Genomic DNA, 20,606 nt, shown 5'->3' with positions numbered 1-20,606 from the left:
AAACATGTTCAGGCCTGCCCCCACCCTCCACATCCCTTCCTCACTCTACATGGAGGCCTGCTGCCTCCAGTTTTTGATTCTGCTTGGTCACTGCTGCTTACTAATGAGCACCAAAGGCTGGGAAAGAGCACACAGATCAGCTCCTCCCAGAGCAGCCCACAGGAATATGAGGTCATCAGACCCGTCTATGAGACAGGGAAGTGCCAACTGCCTACCAACAAAGCAGTGAAATTGAGTACACGCCAAGGGCTATCAAAAGCACACACAAAAACACTGAATAAATACATCTTTTTTCTTTCATCCCTTTCAGCTCTAATCATCTTAAGGGTTACTCCTAACAATATTAGGTACAAAATGTTCAGATGGAAATGTGATTTCCAAGTCCCTTTCATCAAACATAAATTATTTTCAGAACCCTTTCCTTTTCCTCTTCTCACATGCAAAAGCTTGGACTGAGCATGTGTGTCCCTTGTGTTTTTCCCCGTTCCCCATCCCACACCCAACAGCAATAATTGTAGTTACTAGCATTTAAATGAAATATGAGTTCTCTGCTGATCTACAGTGTTATGTTCCTCCCAAGCAATTTTTCATCACTTGCATGTTATGCTGTGGGTGCGTAGGATGATGACTATTTTAAAAGAGAGTGAATGAATACTGATCCTACAGTTAAAAGTTTCCTGCACATCAGCTTGTCTACGTAAGCAGTGAGTACAGTAAACAAAAGAGCTATGGCATGATCACATTGTGAATGATATGCACTTAATAAATGGTTCTGTATTATGTCCTTGAGTGTGTTAATAGCCTGTGTGTGAGAAGGGAGGAAGATCCATGCATTGGAACTCCAGTAAGCTCTCAAGGCTGCATAGAATGAAACAAGCTGCAACATAAACACAAACTTTCTGCCTTGTGGCACTTATAATACATACAGATGAAAGTATAATATTTCCTGTGCTGTATGCAACTATAATCTTGGATTGCACAACAATTTATCTGCAAAGAATTATGACATATATTTTAGGTACTTAACTGAAATAAAATTAATTCTAAGTGCCAGGACATTTTAAAAATATGTCTATTTTTGGTTTCTCTGTATCCAGGCATGCCTCTCTCAGTCTCCTGTTGCTCCTTGGGGAACTTTTCAAATTTAAACCTTTAATCTTAATGGGAATTTGAATCCTAGCAGGACAAGTTTGTGAGTGTGCAGTCTGGGAATCTTATCACATCACTGGAGCGTTTCTTTGCCGAATAGTTCCTTTGATTAGTGTTCTAAGGGAGAGGAGAGCAGTAGACTGTTGTTAACTATTCTGAAAACATTAGATGATATGGCCATTTCTTGAATTAAAACACTTGAGCTATTTTCAGAAATTGGCAACAGAAAATTCCTATGGGTTTTAAAGATACACGGTAGCAGCAGCACCTGCACGCCTGGGAACTGGGGCAGCATGTAAGAACCTGTGGATAACTCCACTGTTACAAGCCTTTTGAAATTCTGCACAATTAATTAAATAAGATCCTTCATGTTTCGCCATGGTAACACCCCTGTTGTTTTTCTTTGTTGACAGTGGAAGGACTGAAAGTAGTAGAGATCGAGAAATGCAAGAGTGACATTAAAAAGATGAGGGAGGAAATGGCAGCACGAAGCACCAGGTAAGTTCTGCTTCAGTTACCATTGGGGAAAAGAAGAATCCGGTAGGATTTCTGCATTCAAGCTCTGATGAAGTCATTCCACTGAATGTAGTCACATTCTGGTTTTTAAACACAGAAGCAAAGAAGCAGCTCAGTGCTGCACAGGACATTGGCTTCATTTGCAAAGACTTGTTTTATTTAAGGATTTATGGCAATTCAGTAGTTAAAAAAGCATGTTCCAGTGACTGAAAGAAAAATCTTCTTGCAGACAGAGATTAACATCTTGTTTATTCTGTGTTCAGCCATCCGGTCTTAGAATTTTGCACTAAGTTTTATGCAGAGAGAAACTTCTGTCAAGGGAAACATTTATTCTGTAAGAGGCTAGTGTTCTAATTAGCTCCACTAAGATTTAAAATGTAAGTTGGGACAATATCACAATAAATATATAGCAGCTTTTCCAAATACGATCTCACGCTGCTCTAGAATGTTGACTTCAAATTTCAACTAGCAATGAGGGATTTCCTTCTTAATTCAAGAAGTCAATCTACTAACTGATTAGCTATTACCAAGTTTAGACTTGCTGTAATTAAAACAACAGCAGAAGGAATTGTATCTTGTTGCAGTACACTGCATCACCTGGAGTGTTGGACTTTTATGTCTCCGAAATACATAATTAGGATAAACATATCAGCAACTAAGAGATTATTAGCACTGCTGGTAGAGTTATTAAAAAGAAATCCACCAGGCAATTCAGACTCTTGCTAAAAAGGGTATCTCCTGAGCAAAATTAACTGTGTGTGCTGTCTTGAAAGCCTTTCACTTTTGTTCTCTATTTAGGGTCAAATTTTTTGGTCCTTAAGCAGACAAATCTTTCACTGAAGTAGATGGGAGATTTGTTCAAAGCACCATGGAACCTGGCTATATAATAATTTGGTTTTATAATTTTAGGACTATCCAGATGTAATGTGATGCAATAATTCAAAAAACACATTTGTATTAGGTAAAGTCTTAGGGCCAAATTCTGCCCTGTCATACTGGTGTAAATCTGGAGTAAATCATTCACCTCAATGGAACTACTCCAGATTTACATTAGTGTGACAGACCCAAATTTGCCCTGAGGGTTACATAGTCACTTATTAAGGCATCTGAGGAAATTTCAGTAGCATGACTAGGAATGAATTTGGCAGCAAAATCAAAAATATGTATTCTAATACATTAGCTTCATTACTGTGTGGTGGAAGAGGATGGATTGATTCCTGACTCTTTCTGCAGAAGAGAGAGTGAGTGTGTGTGTGTATGCATGAGCATGCATATATATATAGAGAGAGAGAGAGACAGACAGACAGACAGATCCACAAAAGAGAACAAAAAATTAAGTTAATGCTACTTTAATGTTGCACAGTTAGCATTTAGGAAATACAAAACGTATTGTTCCAGCCTTAATCTTGACTCATTCATGCTGCACATTCTGTTGTTTTATGGTCTATATTTTGTAAAGTGAGCAGCAATATCGTAAGCTATCTATTTAACCAGAAAATCAGGAATAGAAAATACTGCATATATTCAAATCAGCCAAGTTAACATTGCTGTGGGACCCAAAATGTTGTATGTCCTGATTTTTGGTGTTTTACCTGGGTAGTCATAAGGTTGATTTAACACAGGCTTTTTGCATTTCATGAACAAGGTTTTAAAAGAAAGAATGAACTAGCCTGTGCTTAATAATGTGAGCATTTAAAAACACCCCGTTAGAATGTGGAGTTCACACCTCCTCAAGGTCAGTGGAGCACTGGAAAAACCAGTTCTCATCTCTGCTGCTGCTGTTTGGATTGATAGTTTTCTACAAGGCTGCAGATCTGCTTACACTGTAATAGCTGTATCTTTGCAGTGGAAAAAGATAGAAACTTGGAGCTTGATGTCACTGCAAAATTCCGGCTTTATGTTGATGTGATGCCATTGAAATCAATGTGTTAAGAGTGTGAAAGGAAACAAAAAATTAAAATCAAATTCCTTCATTTACCGCTGATTGATTGGGATTGGTCAAGGTACACTTCCCCTAAGGTCAGACCTGTGCCAGCATGGGCCACTGTTCAGAGGCTGTGGTAACTATAGTCAGTGACTGTTGCTTCTCTTGATTTCTTTTTGACTGATCTTGGGTGCCCTTGGGCTGACCACTGTTGGGTTTTTTTCTCCCACATGAGTAGGGGAATCTTTATTCCCAGGGAGGTGTAGGCAGCACCTTTAATTACCTAGTTATCTGTCAAATCCCAGTTACAGGTACATTTAAACTCAAAGCCCTCTGCTTCGAAAGCATGGACCCCTACCGAATTCACTGCACCATCACCATTTTACAGATGAGGGAGATGAGATTCAGAGACAATCTGCCAGGATCACGTAGCATGTCTGCACGGCAAAGAAAAATGGCGGCTGGTCCACACCAGCCGATGCAGGCTGTCGGGGCTCGGTCTGTATCACTGCTGTGTAGACTTTTGAGCTGTTTCAGTTCTGGTGTAGACGTTGTGGCTCAGACTGGAGCCTGAGCTCTGAGGCCTCCTCCAGCTCTGTAAGCCCCAGCTCTGTAAGCCCAAATTGGCTGGCATGGGCCAGCCACAGGTATTTCTTTGTAGTGTGTGCATACCCCCATTGGCAGGGCCAGGATTAGAATCCCCGTCTCCTGATTCTCCATTCTGTACTTTCAACACAAGATCATCCTACCATGTAAAATTGGATAATACGTATTTAATTTACATGTGTATTATGAGACTTAATTAGTGGAGTGGACCACTTTGCCAACTGCAGAAGAAAAACACTGTAAAAGTGCAAAATTACTTCTTTTTCTTAATTCATTTATTTTACTTTAATTGAGGCAGCTTACATCACAGATCCTCTACTGAACTGCTGGCGGTGGCCAGGAATCCCACAGACACACACACTCCTTCTCCCGCATCACCAAGGTAAAAGAAAAGTATCTCCTTATTCATTCTTATTTTTAACCATAAAGTGAAGACTGAGGTCCTAACCTAATGACCTGAAAGCTTGCATAAGCCACCCACTGTAGTTGTCAGCCTAAACAGATGACTCTTGCATCAGCAGCTGGACCTTAGCCATACAGAATACAATCAAAGATCCCAGTGAATTGCTTTTATTTTCTAAAGCAAGAAAAGACTGCTTCTTGTGTGGCATTGTCTTTAAGAAGGACCCCCACAGAAGTGGTTGGGTAATTACAAGTAGCTACCGGTTCCCCTAGCAACCGTGGTTCAGCTTGAGCAATGACATGAAGGGGTGTTGGCTCAATGCAAGAGGAGCTTCTTCCTTGAGTTCCTAAGCAAACAAGCCCTCCCGACTGCATGAGGTGTCTTTAAAAAAAAAAAAGAAAAGAAAAAAGCATCCATGAGCAACTTAGTGGTTTCCTTTGTACTTCATCCAGCCTTTCTTAACACAGTATTTCATTCACTACACGGCTTATTCAAATATATATAGACACATTGTAATATTTTTAATGCAATAGAATAGAATAGAAATGCTCAATATACAAGTTTTTAAAATGCCCCTCCTGGAGTATCATCACATGCAGTTAGAAGCACGTCAGCTTCTTTAAAGAAGAGGAGCAAAGCTCCCATCCCCTCACCCACACATTAAGGACCAGATTGTTAATGATGGCCTCTATGTTTGCACCTGCTGCTTGCAGAGGCTAATGATATGAGGGTACTGGGGGTGCAGTTTAGGTAACGTATACATGTAAGCGCCTGATTACATCCTGGCATTGCTGCAGGTGACAGCAACATAAATGCTGCTCCATGTTGGTCTGCCCTCCGTCCCAGTAGCTAGTTTCAACTAGGTGCAGAGACGGCCTGGCCACACCACCTTTTCTCCTATCATACCCCTAGTAGTGGGACTTGGAGGAGTGTGGCTTAGCAGCCGTTAATGTGCCTGTTCTCCACCTGGGGGTTCCCCCTGCACTAGACAGGAGAAAGTGACTTGTTAAGCTGCGTTCCCAGAGTTTCATACCACCCGAGCAGCACAAATCAGCTGTGGCATAGGGATGAATCTGGCCCAGAGTCCCTTTTCTATAGCGTAAAAGAGCAGGCTTTGATAATGAGGAAGGCTGTTCTTGCGGTTAAGGCATTGGGACTGCAGCTCAAGAGAGGTGGGGTCAGTTCCATGTTCTGCCACAGACTTCCTTGGTGACCTTGAGCAAGTCACTGAAGGCTAGTGCCACAAAGGGATTTAGGCACTGTGGCGAGGTGGGCCTGTTTGGCCCTGTGGGTCTGCGCTCCCTTCGGCTATGCCGGTGGTGTGGCTGGGTGGGAGCGGGGGAGGGCCCGGTCCCGCCCTCTACCATGGGCCCCAACCCAGGGACCCTGCGAGGAGTAGCCTCAAACAGCTTAATCCAGGGGCTACTACCTTCCCTGGGTCACTTGTCTGCAGCCCCCCCTGCTTGTGGTCCTCCTTCAGGCTCTTTGGGGCTGGTGTCCCCTGGTCTTGCCTGGACAGGCTCCTTCTTAACTCCCGTAGCTGGGTGCTCTCGCAACACCCACACTAGCTCCAAGCCGTGTAGCAGCTCCGCTCTGCTCTGCTCCGCTCCTCCACCGGCTCCACGCCTTGTAGCTGCTCCGCTCCGCTCCTCCACGCCTTGTAGCCGCACCGCACCGCACCGCTCCTCCACGCCTTGTAGCCGCGCTGCGCCGCACCACTCCGCTCCTCCACTCAACTCCCTCTTAGCTGCCCCTGCCTGCCTGAAACAGGCTTTTACCTGCTGTGGCCAGCTCCCTAATTGGCTTCAGGTGCCCCAATTAACCTGGAGTAACCCTGGCTGTGTTACCCAGGGAACAGGGATTTGCTAAGCCTGGGGCTGATATTTATGCCTTCCAGCACCCTCCTGTAGCCGTCAGGGCTAGCCCCGTCACAGCACCTACCTGCCACTTCAGGTGCTTAAGTCCAAAACTTAAATCCGCAAAACCCCCACTCAGCTACTACCTAACCGTGTAGGTATCTAAATTTCCCAGGTGCCTAAAAATCTGACAGCAGGCATATGCCCAGCTGTTGAAGTCCTGCCGCCTCGCTCACACCTAAGCCCTGATGGGATCTTCAAACCAGGTGTTTCCCCACCTATCTTGCCTGCGGAGCCCAACCCAGTACGTGAGCTCAGAGGCTGGCTTGGAGCAGGCCGACCAGACCAGGCCCTGAACAAAATACAATTTATAGGCAATAGCTCCTGGGATGTAGGAGACTTTGGTTTAAATCCCCATTCTACCTCTGAAGAACAGGGACTTGAGCCCAGGTCTCCCACCACAGTGCCCTAACCACTGGGCTACAGGGTATTCTGGGCTGGGGTTTTCTCAGTCTCTCTAATGGAAGCTGTTCCACTTTGTATAAAATATTGACTGTCCATTGGAGCCGGGACTGGAACCTGACTCTCCCCCATCCCAGCTGAGTGCTCTAACCACTGGGCTCTCTCTGGCCCAGTGAATATTTAATTGTTTTATGAAACGTGGAATCGCTTCAAAAGGAGAGACTGATAGACGCACATACCCACTCACCCCCCTTCCAGAAATACCTCATCGCCCAGTGGCTCAGGCACTCACCGAGGAGAAGTGAGGGCCTGGGTTTCAAGTTCTTGCTCTTCTCGGGCAGATGGAGGATTTGAACCCAGGTGGCCCACATCCAGGGTGAGTGTACATGTAACAGGGTGATCTGCCTGTTTAATAGCTCAAGGTAGTGTGGGGGAGAGGAACCAGCCATCCCTACTCCAGAGAGAAGCCAAGCAGACAGGTGGTGGGATCAGCTGACACAGCTGATCAGCACCTTATGATCAACCCATCCTCTCGGCTGGAATATAAAGGAGAGCTCAGCCACAAATGGGGTCAGCTGACAGAAAAGATATTCTCTGGCAAACAGAGCAGGCCGGCCCTTTGGAGCCCTGCTGGGGGCAGAAGGGGCACTACCCAGGAGCCACTGGAGGCCAAGGGACCCCGGGCCAAACCCCTAAGCAGACTGTTATTGATGATGCTTTTTGTATACTTTTCTTGCTTTGCTTGGGAAGAAAATAAACTGAGTCTTGAAGAAAGGGACAGAACCCTAACCTGGGTGTAGCTATCCGTCTATCCCCAGCTGGTGACTAGGGCCACCAGCCTATGGCGCTAATGACTGGGCAGTTGTGTAGCAGGGAGCTGGCAGAACCTCCACCTCAGTTTTTTGCAAGGAAAGGCTTGACCTGACTTAGGTATCTAACTCCAGGAGCAGCATCACAGCTGTGAATTCCAAGTGGAGAGAGGCACCAACCTCTAGGCCAGAGTTAGGCATCTACGTCCCTGAGAGGAGTGGGTCTGAGACCATACTGCTTCCTTAGCATTTCCTATTGGCTAGCTTAGGCAGCTGACTAGTCAATGTGCTGGCTTGTGTAGGTCCCATTCTCGGACACCTAGCTCCCTTCATGCGTTGTATAGGGATCCTGATTCGGGGCTGTGGGTTCCAGTAGGAGGCAGAGCACATGAAGTTAGGTGGTGCACTGCTAAGCCTAAATCCCCTTTGTGGGTCTAGCCATTGGTTTCTCTAAGCCTCAGTACCCCATCTGTAAAACTGGGAACATAGTTCCTTTTCTTCCATCTTTTGTCTGTCTTGTGTATTTAGATTGTAAACTCTTTGGAGCAAGGACTGTCTTATTCAATGTTTGTACAGTGCCATCACCATAAAGTCCCAATCTCAGCTGAGTCCTCTAGGAGCTACTGTAATACAAAGAGTAATACTATAACTGTTCATGAGCTGATTATTTCATAGGACTGTTTTGGAGAATTTCTAACCTCATCAGTGATACTGCTAATGCATAAGGTCCTTATTAGATGGTGTGCAGTACTGATCATCATCAACCAAAAGCTGGAATTGCTTTGCAAAGGATACAAAATACAGCAACAGAGATGATAGCAAACATCAAAGGTATAAGGAAAAAATTAGAGGGCTGGGCTGTTCACACTGGAATAGAAGGGATGTTAAGTGACATAATAGAAATTTCCAAAATTATGAAAGGAGGAAATAAAGTCAATAGGTTGTTTCGATTTTCTTTGGGTTTGGGGTGTTTTTTTGGGGGTGGGGTGGGGTACTATTGAGTGTTTTTAAAATGAAAGGGGATAATCTAAACATCAGGAATCTAGGAATGAATGCTAAACTGAAGCAGAACTATTTTACACAAAATATAATAAACATACGGAATCAGCTGACTGGAAAGATGATTGAATTAAAGAGTAAGAATGAGTTTCAGATACCCCTACATTTGTTTTAGGAGAGTTTCTTAGTTATTACGGTGGCCTCAGTTATGTGTTGCCTCAACCAGCTGCAAGAATGACTTGCCCTGGATTATTTCTTATGATCAGAGAAAACGAGATGGTTAGGAGAGATTGGGAAGCCGTGTCCCTTTAAGGCTATGTCTATACGGCATTGTAAACCCAGGTCTGTGGAATCTTGGCTTGTGGACTTGGTGTCCACACTTCAGCTTCCACATTGCATTGTAAACCTGGGATTACAATTGCAGGAACCAGGTCTCTCAGCTGTGCTACCGCATCCAAACAGCACCACACAGATCTTCTGCAAAATCACAGCGCTTGGACATCAATCACAGCAGGATTTGGGCTCGGAGCCATCCACTAGCAGGTCCTAAGACCCAGGTCCTGAGTGTTTGCTGACCTGATTTAGACTGATCTGTGTGTGATGGAAGTGGGACTTGGGCTCAAACCTGAGTCAGAGCCCGGGTTTAGGATGCAGTGTAGACATACCCTCTAAGTGACCACATATCAAGAGATTTGAATATATTCAGTGCTACTCAAGAGAATGTGTCCCAGTGTTGAGGACTGAATTTTTCATTTGCAGGACCAACTGTCCCTGTAAGTACAGCTTCTTAGATGAAAACAAGAAGTTGACACCTCAAAGGGACGTACCATCCTATCCAAAGGTACCATAAGATGTGCTTTGTTATCAAGATATTAACGTATAAAGTATGCCTTCCCATGAGGAGCTGGAGTACAATGCATGACTTCACATCACTCTATAGCTTAATTGTTTAGATCAGTGGTTCCCAAACTTTTTCCCACCAAGGACCCCTTTGGCAACTAACTGTCCCGGACCCCTTTCATTTCCTATCCTATGGGAACAACCCCACCAGCGTGGGAACACCCCCACCCATGTTACCTCTCACGCACAGTGCACTAAAGGTCACACTGTAAGGAGGAGGCCATTTTGAAAGCAAAATGGCCTCCTCCATGCTGCAAAGATATCAGAAAGCTGTTCCAGCATGTTCTGGCCTTAGCTCAAGGGATGGATACTCACATAACCCAAGGCGGACCCCCAAGAGTCCAGGGAACAGTTTGGGAACCACTGGTGTAGCTCAGCAGCTTAATCCAAAGATCCCGGAAGCCAATAGAAAGACTCCCATTGATTTCAATGGGTTTGAAATCCGACCCTCAGTAACCTTTAATATTCAGAATCACATTAATACTGAAAATGTTACTGAATTCCTGAAATCTGTTGAACACTAAGTGTTCTGTTTTGTCTAATGCTACTTAGTTTGCAGGCTCACAGCAAAATTTATTATAGACCCTGTCTACACTTACCTTCGAGATTCGGCAGCAGTCGACGGGAGTTACGCAAGCTACGCAAAAAACTTGTGTAACTCCCATTGACCTCTCTGCTCCTCTTCTGTGTGCCGTCTTCACTGCATTGCACCGACAGGAACTGCATTCCTGTTGATACAGCACTACGCCATTTGTGAAGGTGGTCTTAGTACATCGATTTCTGGATTGACTGACCCCTCAGTCAATCCAGAGAAATCGATCTGACGACAGCGACTTGGCCGTCATCAGTATAGCCATTGCCATAGTCTATTACTTTATTCTCTATTCTGTAATGGTGACTCTACTTTTTTCCTCCCAATTAATTATTTTTCAATTAAAGTAATTTATGGATGTGTTTTTTTAAAAAAACCCACAGATAAACTATTAAGTGTGACTCTCTGTAGGATCATTGTCATTATGAAAATGAGTTAATGTTTTCTCTAGTAAACACAAAAAATATTTTGCATCCATGTTTGAATAAGAAGGTCCAGTAGGAATGCAAAAGTCACATTTCACAATGATGAATGGGGATGAAACTCAAAATAGCATCAATATAAATTTTAGTACCAATATTTGGGGTTATTTCCCCCATATGCCCTCTAATAATCGTTTAAAAGTACATGGACTAAATTTTCTGAGTGTCCAACGTGCATCTTTACAAATTCCACTGTGCATGCAGTGTAAACCTTAGTTTAGTGGTTTTTATGTATACACAGGTATTTGCATGCATAAAGCAGGATTGGCACACATGTTATAAAGTTCACATGGACACACCTCAGATGTGCATATGACAAGTACATGAAACTTTTGAGAATTTGGCCCTGGATCTTTACAATGCGGTGAATATTGCAACTCTTGATTAATATCCATTAAAGGGGTCCTCTGCAGCTGTACTCCTTTGGCATTTCAGTATAGACACTCAATACAGCAATGGGAGGGGTTTTCTTGATTTCAAGAGGAGTTTAGGGGTGATTGTTTTTTTTCTCCGTGTCACATTTGTAATGGCTTTAAATGCTGGATTTGTGAGATCTCAGGTATGTTAGGAGATGGCAGTTCACTTGAAACAGATTTGTTAATTACAATACTGTTATTACTTAAACAATCAGCATTGCTAGCAAAACTCTATACTAAAAATAAAGTATCTATGCAAACATAGGATTTCTGCCTTCTGGAGATAAAGAATTAATCCTCAAATGTAATTCTTCCTTAAATTAAGTAACCTTACAGTGGCTCAAATAATTTCATTCATATTCTCAGTATAGTATACCAAAACTCATTACAGCCAACTGTGGTAAGTGGACCAATTAAGCCTACTAGGTTTACATGTTCCAAGAATATTTTGATCACAGTGTCTCAAAAACATGGTTTAATAGTGGTTAGATACCTTACACATCTTGTAACCCTTTAGAATTTTTTACAAATTGCCAGCCATTGTTATCAACCCAGTAACAAATCAGAACACTGGAGGTCAATGTTTAAAGTGCTGTGAAAAAAGTGTGGGGGGGATTTTGTCATCATCCCCATATCTGCCCATCCACTGCCCCGCAAACTCCAAATCAATCCTGTCTCCCTAGCCCCACAATCAGTTCTGCCTCCACATCTGTTCTTCTCACCCTACTCCCGTCAGTTCTGTCCCCATATCTCTTCTGCCCCATCAGCATCACCTCTGCTCTTCAGGTGGCTCTTCACCTTCCTCCCCCCCAAGCCTGGGAGGGTCACAGAGGGGTCCCATCTCCCCCTTCCCAGGCCAGGTGTTGCAGGTAGGGGAGGAAAGAGGAGCTGTCCCATTGCTCTCAGGAGGGGCAGAGGGAAGAGGGAGCAGAGCATCCCTGAGCTGCTGGTCTCTTCTACTCCCTCCTTCCCTTCTCTGAGAATGGTGTCCGCTCCTGAGAGGAGAGGGAAAGAGCCTTGCCTGTTTCCTGCAGCAGCTCTGATTGGCTGCTCTTCCCTAGGATGCAGGCAAGTGGGGAAAGCAAGCAATCAGAGGAGGTTTCCTTAGAGGGTACTAAAAATGTGCGCCCTCAGTAATCCGGCTCACTTTTTAGAACTTTTATTTCCTGAGTCTGTGTCCTGTTCCAGCCCAGCACACTTTAAGACCTGCTGGAGGTTGAACTGGATTTTGTTTTGGAGCTCTGAGCACATCATAAACAACTGCATAAGTTTTGCGGTTGTTTAAGTCTGGCACCTGATTGAAATGTAGGGACCCTTAAGAAAAACAACTGTTCAAAATGAGAATATAACTCAGCCAAAGTTAAATATTTCATCCCCCACAATATGAAGAATTTAAGATTAAAACCAACAAGAGACAATGCATTTTATCCAGCCATGGCTGAGACTCTAAATTTTGGAAAATAAATGAATGGCCCACTGGAGAACTTCTGATGAGGGCAGAACGCAGCTCCCACAAAGACATGAGGTGAGCTCAGTAGTAGTTAATAATGGAGACTGTCTTTTTATCTACAGTACATGCTGTCTCAAGAGACCATAGAAGCACTTCGGAAACCAACATTTGACGTCTGGCTATGGGAGCCCAATGAGGTAACGAGGAAATGAGTAAACAAGTTGTTGATACTTGTAGCTTATCCCATGTCAGCATTGATACTGTCAGGAAAGCCATCTTTAGTATCTAACAGTGGAAACCTAATGAAGGCAATGCTGAAGAAAGACCTGGCCTACACATGCAGAGGATTGCATTGATTGAGCTTATTGGGTTTTAGCCCACTTACAAGTAGGGATGCACCTCATTGGCTCAATTGGTTCAAACTCCCTGCATGCCCTTCTCTACACGGAGACTATGCCATCACTTCACAAAAGGGAGTGTTTTTACATGGAGATAGCTAACTTGAGCTAGCTATTACCCTAGTGGATACAAGGCACTATGGTTTTACCTTGATGCATCTAGTCAAGGTAAATCCCAGGTGGAGGGCATGGGGATGACCTCATCTAGCTACACAGAGGTAAAAACAGCCTGTGCCTTGACTCAGAAAATTTACAGCAGGATAAACACACCTTTTTTTGCAGTGAAGACATACCCAAAGGCTATGTCTACACTGCAGTTAGACTTCTGCGGTTGACTCTCATGCCAGCTGATTTAGGCTCATGGGCTCAAGACCCGTTTAATTGCAGTGTAGATGGCTGGGAGCGTGCCAGAGCTCAGGCTCCAGTCTGAGCCTGAACATCTACACTGCAATTAAACAGCCACTTAGCCTGAGTCAGCTGGCACGGGCACTGGGTATCTAACTGCAGTGTAGACATACCTTTAGAGGCCAGCACCTTGGTGACTGCAACGATCGGTGGATCAGTGCTCTTCCCAAAAGCAGACAAGGCCAAAAATATCCATTCGCAAGAGTTTTGTTTTTTCCTTTTCAGACTCCTTAACTAATATATATTTTCATGACACCTCAGCTTTTAAGTTGAAATTTGCTGTTTTAAATATGGAATTGGTAGATCCAAGTAATGTGCCTGAAATCTAATTCTTTACTGAGTGAATCATCCTGGAGTGCAATAACTTTTGTTCTCTAAGGGCGCCAAATAGATGGTATTTACTATAGAACTCCTTGTTTATTTCTTCATTGTCCAAATATTGGTAATGTCCCTCAAGGAAAAGTACAACAAAGTTAATGCCAGCCTGGGTTCTTTCATTCCATCTAGCATGCATGTGTCTACCTCTATTCAGCAAAGCACTGGAGCACTTGCTTAACTTTATGTAAGTGATCGATCCCACCAAAATCAATGGGACTACTTACCAGCTTAATGTTAAGCAAGTATTTAGGTGCTTTGTGGAATTATGGCCTGAGTACATACATTGATTTGTATGCTACTGTATAAGGATGTCGGTGTGCAATACACTCAGAGGAGATGCAAATCTAAATGCATAGCATATTCTTCTTATTCTTTTTATTTATTAATTATTAGTCATCTATGTCATGGAAGTTCTCAGAGGCCCCACTGTGCCAGCTGCTGTAGAAACACAGAGGAGGAGGAGGCTCTGTCATGGAGAGTTATTATGTGAAACAAGATTCAACAAATGAATGTAACAAATGATAGTAGGGAAAGTGAGAGGGAGGACATAACTAGATCAGTACAATGGGGAGGGGGGAAGGAGAAAGAGAGAGAGAGAGAGATTGAGAGAGAGAGAGAGACAGGAGTTGCGAACTAGCAGCACAAATTAAATCTTCAAAGTGTTAGACAAGCAAGAGCCATTCTGCTTCGAAATCTCTAGATGAACATATTACATGATGAAGCAAATTTCCAAAGATTAAAAAAATCCTAACAGGAATAATGTACTTCATTCAGTTTATTTGTTAACATACTTCCAGTTGGTAGAAGTACCAAGAAGACCTGTACATAGTTTAGAGTTCAGTCTCCCATGGTTGTTAGTATATATGGGCATGCACATTCACGTAGAAGGTAACAGAATTTTCACCGCACACGTCTTGCCAACTTGAGGGAGATACTTTATGGCTATTTTTTTTCCAGGCATTTGTGGTTAAGTGTCAACAAACTAGTCAGGCAAAATGACTTACCCACCATCTTTTGAATATCTAGCCTGTGATGTCTTTACTGCCCTAAGAATTACAGTTTTCCAGATGGGCCATAAAAATGTTGGCAGATTGTTTAGCAGACCATTAATAAAGAGTAGGAATAGGGGGCAAAAGCATTATCCATGGATTTTTTAAACTGAGTAACTCATTCATAGTAATGGGAACCATTACATTTTTGCATGCACACTGATAACATGAGGGTATGGGAGATTAGGAACATACCATATGTAGGACTTATGCTCAGAAACAATCACACAAACCATGGTGAGCACAATACTATATGGTTTTGTCTGTTAACATTTTCACCCTTTTGACTCTGTTTCATGTTTACATGAACCATTTGAATTAAGTTCACGCTTACTTAACAGTGAGTGGTGGTTTATGTGGTTGATTTTGAGCAAGTGGGTCATAAATCACCATGCTAGAGTGCAACCAGTGTGTAATGCAATAATGTAATGGTTTGCTCTGCAATATTTCATAAACAAGGTTATTTCAGAACTCGGCATTACATTTTCGACCCCCCCTGGAGAATCTCTTGCTCCCCAGGGAATGCATGACAATATAATCATATTTTGCCCATGAGGTTAAAACCTGACTCTTTTATGTAGTAGTATGCGGATGTGTTAGTCCCTTGTTTCCTTCTAACCGAGCTTACCTGATTTATCCTGAGGACAGTCTAGAAGGAGGGCAAAGAAACAAGGTGACCCCTCTCTGTTTGGATTGGTGGAGGAGTTCAAGAGATAGGGAGTTCTCATAAATTGATTTTCTACCCCACCATCTCCTCCCACTGAGAATCTCTGTGAATCTGTAGTCCCAAATCTCCCCAGACTGAGCCAGCAGACTGTCAGGTTATTGCCACCCTGGAGCTCCAGATACCTCCCGAGGAGCTTCCCCCTGGGGATTGAGAAGAACCAGAATGGCTCCTCACTCTGAACCCTTAATGGGCACCCCTGTCTTTGGAACAGGCACCATGTTGCAAAAATATTTTTTAAGCCCATGTCCCTCCTTACGTCCTGGAATCGATCCATAAAGGTCAGTACCTTTTTCACATCCCTCCTCAAGAGCCACCTCCCTCACAATACCTACAATATATCTGCCAACAGGTGATGCAGCCGTGAGGGCAAAGGAAGGAAAGAAGCAGCCCACTGTATACATGTACATTAACAAATCACATGTGACAAACTGTGTTGCCAACCCCAAATGTTCAAAAATCATAAGCCAGGACCCCCAAATCACGAGATTTTTTAATTAATAAATGTGGGGTTCTTTTTATTTTCCTTCTGGCTTTAATTCCAGAAGCTGGGGCTTTAAGAAAAACATCAAATTTTATGAGTCTCACAGTAAAATCACAAAGTGTCTCAACACTGTATTTTAGTGTTTCCTTCTCCCCCACCCTTTGTTTGTTACTTGTTGTCTTAGATCCCAGTCCTACAAGCTACTCCATGCTGGCAAAATCCCTGTACCCACTGATTCTGTGCTGGCATCAGGGTCCCCCCGGTTACCAACTAGCAGGATCAGAGCCTTAGACTGTGAACTCCACAGGGCGAGGGGTGTGTCTAGATCTGTGTTTGTATAGTGCCTTGCACAGTGGAGCCCTGATCCATATTTGGCCTATGAGTGTTATCGTAACATGAGTAATTGATCATAAATAATGTGCCAGCTTTTCAAAAGCACTCAGCATCCAGCAGCTCCCATTATTCTCAAGGGAGCTTGCCATTAACGTTAATGGGAGCTACTGGATGAACATTTGCAGACCTGACCACTTCATTTAGGTGCCTTAACTGAAGCGGAGCACTTGAAAATCTGGGCCAATTATAATAACCTGTAAATTGGCAAATTGGCTAGGCAAGGGTGAGGACAGATTGTCCAGCATCTCCATAATGTCATCATTCAGGGCCCAGATCTTCTGAATTTTGTGTCTGCAGAATTTCAACCATAAGGTTGTCATTCTGCATTTGATTTGCCTTTTTTTATTATTATTATTCATACAAAATAGAAAAGGAAATATAAAAAAAATGAGGGGGATCCTATACTGCACCAAAAGATTGAATTTGCCAAGATCCAAATATATACCTGCTGGATAATTGCACTAGATGCACAGTTAAATCGTTAAGGAAAATGAAGCTCAGCAGATGTGCAGTATGCTGCTTGTTTCAGTGGCAAAGAGTAAAGCAGAATGCAGGTCAAGTTGAATAAATGGAACTTTATGCCATGCCATGCTCTGTTCATGTGGCTGATTAGCTTCCAGCCAACCTCCCTGCATTACCTGTTTTACTGGTGTCTCCTCTATAACAGTCCCTCCAGGGAGCATGGTCCTCTGATTCCAATTCCACTGATAATGATGCACTGCTTTCACTTTCTTGTAAAAGGCTTGTCTATGCATAAAATATTCTACCAAGTTAACTAAAATCCTAGCATGGGTGCAGTTATGTTGCTAGAAGGTGATTTATACTAGTATAGCTATACAGTATGGGAAGGGAAATAAACTATATGGGTAAAAGGCACTTTATACCGGTATAACAGTATCCACGCTAGCAGTTGTACCAGTATAACTATTTTGATAATAAAAAACCATGGTTCTTTTGTTGGTTGGTTTTGTTTGTTTTGTTTGTTAGTTCGAAGGTATCAAACAATATGTTCTGTTTTAGGTACCAGGGACCAAGCATGAGGCTGTATAGCAAAAGTGTGATAATGTTATCTGAGTACACACCAGTCTTTCTGACATTTTTCCTGGAGTTCTGTGGGAAAGCCTTTTTTTATTCACTTAAATGACCCAAAACCAGCCATAATGGAATTTTACTAAACATGTTATTGAATTAAATATGGGCAGACAAACATAGGTAATTTCACCAAAGGAAGCAATTTTTCTGCGAAGCTATGAGTACCTGAAAAATAGGGCTTTAAAATGAAAATATTTATAACATTATTTCACTGTCACTAAGATGCAACAACTAGGTCAGATAGTCTTAAACTAAGACCTAAGTAACACAAATAATTTTTCTATAATATTTACAGACACAATAAAAGCTAGACTTGGAATAGCATAGCTGAGCTAGTTGTGTTCTGTTCTGAAAACAAGAAATAAATGTCATACTGCTATTGTCTTCAAGAATGTTTTGCCTTTGTGTTTTTGTTGCTGGAATTCATAGATACACAGTCATGGGAGGGAATAGTCACAATCCTGCTCTAATTTTGTAATTTTACAATCTGAGTGGTGGTTTTTTTAATCTGTTTAGTCTAGTGAGGATATTTTTTAAAATTACAGGAGGTCACACATGAATTAGATGTGCCTAGTTATCTGGAATGCACTCTATTGCCAGCAACTCTTGTCTTCTATGGTCATAATTCTATACATTTGAATGCTAATATAAAGCCCATTGACTTCAGTGGGCTTTGGATCAGGCCCATAAACCGGTTCCATGAGCAAAATCATATTATTTCTTCATGAGATGGTATAGTTTTGATCTTCATGATCACTAATGAGCTTTGGGATGAATTAGGGCCCAATCCAAAACACATTGAAGTCAATAGAAGTCGTTATTTTGTCTTCCATGAGCTTTGAATCAGGTCCTTCATGAATTGGTTTTGATCTTGCAATCTTTGAACAGCTTTGTTTCATGATTAACAATAGGGCTCCTCTAGACATCAGGAGTGCTTGTAATGTGAAGATTTACGTGACACTGTACATTGAGCTTTATAAATGACAGCGATTAAAACAATAACCTCTCTATTCATTTTTTAAGATGCTGAGTTGTTTGGAACATATGTACCATGATCTTGGATTGGTGAAAGACTTTAATATCAACCCCATTACGCTGAAGAGGTGGTTGGTAAGTATATTTTTTTAATTCCCAGTATTTTTTATCTTTAAAATATAGCTCTGAATCCTGCAAACACTTCCTCATGACCTTAACTTTATTCACACGATTAATCCCACTGAAGGCAGCGGAATTGCTCACACATTTAAAGTTAAGCCTTTGTGCCAGTGTTTGCATGATCAGGGGCACAGATTACATGTTTTAGAATAGCTTTGTATTTTTGTTTATTTAATTCCTGAATCTGAGCTTTCTGTAGACTCGCTGAGGCCAAATTTATTCCTGGTGTAACTCTATTGTTACCAAATGTAAAAAAAAAACAAAAAAAAAAAAAAACAGTTTTTTTAAATTATATCAGAAGCAAGAAGACTGCAAAATAATCAGTGGATCTGCTGGCTCACCAGGGAACAGAGTAGTGGTCCCCAAACTTTTTATGTCACACCCTGCCTTACCCCATAATGGACTCTGTGCGCACCCACCCAGGAGCCGGGATTGGGAGCCACAGCCAGGAGAGGGGTCACGGTCAGGGCCATGAGCTGGGAGCTGAGGCCAAGGTTGGAGGTGCAGCTCGGGCCAGGGCTGGTAGTGGGGCTGCAGCCAGGAGTGGGGCTGGAGCCAGGAGTGGAGCTGCAGCAGGGCCGGGAGCGGGGCTGTGGTTGAGGCTGGGGCTGAAGCTGGGGCCATGGTCAGGAACAGAGCCACTGCTGGGACTGAGGGGCAGTGTCATGGTCTGGTCAAGGGCCAGAGCTGTGGCTGGGGCCGCAGCCAGGTCTGGAGCCACAGCTGCAGGCTGAAGCTGCGTCCGGAGCTGGGACTAGGGCCAGGGGAATGGGCTGGAGCAGAGCTGGGGGCAGAGCAGGGCTGGGTAGCGTTCCTCCCCGCCCCCGTTGGGGCGGGTCCAGGCCTCCCCGAATGTTCCTCCACACCCCCTCTAGGGGGGGTGTGCCCTACAGTTTGGGGACCATTGGGATAGAGAAAGCAATTAAGGAATATAAGGGCATTGCTTAGAAGCTAAATGCTTTCTTTGCATCAGTCTTCATAGCTGAGAATTCTGGGGAGAATCCTACACCAGACTTCTTTCTGGTGGTAAAGATGAAGTACTCTCAGAAATTGAGGACTCAGAAGAAGAGGTGCTGGAATACACTGTTAATTTAAAAAGCAGTAAATCAATAGGCCCAGGTCATACACATCCAAGGGTTCTGAAGAATCCTAAGAACGAAGTTGCTGAGCTCCTAATAAAAATATCAAAACTTTTATTAAAAACAGCCACTGTTCCAGAGGATGGGAGGGTTGTAAATGTTGTAGCCATAGTTCAAAAGGATCTAGGGATGATCTAGGAAATTACAGACCAGTAAGCCTCACATCTGCACGTGGCAAATTGGTTGAAACAATAATTAAAAGTGGAACATCAAAATACCTGGAAACTTAAAAGTGGGTTTAACCAGCACAGTTTCTGCAAAGGAAAATCATGTGTTGATAAAATAGTAGATAAAATACCAGTTGTTGAAGTAATTTATTTAGACTTTCAAAAGGTGTTCGACCAGGTTCTACATAAGGCAACTGAGGCTACGGCTACACTGACAGCAGCAAATTCGCCGCCATCAGATTGACTTCTCTGGATCGTCTGAGCAGTCAGTGAAGACCCACTCAGTCGATCCAGAAATTGACGTATTAAGACCACCTTCACAAGTGGCGTAGCTCTGCGTCGACGGGGACGCGGTTCCCGTCAGCGCAGTGCAGTGAAGACGGCACACAGAAGAGGAGCAGAGATGTTGACGGGAGTTATGCAAGTTTTTGCGTAGCTTGCGTAACTCCCGTCGACTGCCACTGAATCTTGGAGGTAAGTGTAGACAGGGTCTAAGGAAGCTAAGTAATCATGAATCTAAGACTGGCTAGGAGTCAGAAAGCAAAGAGTAGGTTTAAATGGTCAATTTACTTCAAGGCAAAAGGTTAACACAGGGTGCTTCGAGATTCCATACTATGTACAGTGTTTAATATTAATGATCTGAAAAGGGGAGTGAGCA

At 43.1% G+C, this 20,606-nt stretch overlaps 1 protein-coding gene and 1 long non-coding RNA gene across 2 annotated transcripts in view; one reads left to right on the top strand and one right to left on the bottom strand.

Annotated features, from left to right (window-relative positions):
* Window positions 1-150: 150 nt before the first annotated feature.
* The window catches only part of PDE9A (phosphodiesterase 9A), a 37,101-nt gene continuing 16,645 nt past the window's right edge, over window positions 151-20,606 (top strand). The window contains exons 1-5 of the mRNA XM_067545326.1: window positions 151-1,444; window positions 1,563-1,647; window positions 9,484-9,565; window positions 12,687-12,761; window positions 18,511-18,597. Coding sequence (XP_067401427.1) covers window positions 1,616-1,647; window positions 9,484-9,565; window positions 12,687-12,761; window positions 18,511-18,597 — 276 coding nt within the window. The 5' untranslated portion in view covers window positions 151-1,444; window positions 1,563-1,615. The remainder of the gene's footprint in view (window positions 1,445-1,562; window positions 1,648-9,483; window positions 9,566-12,686; window positions 12,762-18,510; window positions 18,598-20,606) is intronic.
* LOC137151100 (uncharacterized) lies at window positions 4,750-6,285 on the bottom strand. The gene is made up of 2 exons (XR_010919176.1): window positions 6,110-6,285; window positions 4,750-4,979 (listed from the first exon to the last, which is right to left on the bottom strand). It is a non-coding gene; the product is annotated as an uncharacterized lncRNA (long non-coding RNA).

This window comes from Emydura macquarii, unplaced genomic scaffold, assembly GCF_026122565.2.
Source record: "Emydura macquarii macquarii isolate MOO-44397 ecotype Brisbane River unplaced genomic scaffold, CSIRO-AGI_Emac_v2 contig_1043, whole genome shotgun sequence".
Lineage (NCBI taxonomy): Eukaryota > Metazoa > Chordata > Testudines > Chelidae > Emydura > Emydura macquarii.
The sequence above is the reverse complement of the archived record's forward strand: the minus strand, read 5'-3'. Positions and strand labels throughout refer to the sequence as shown.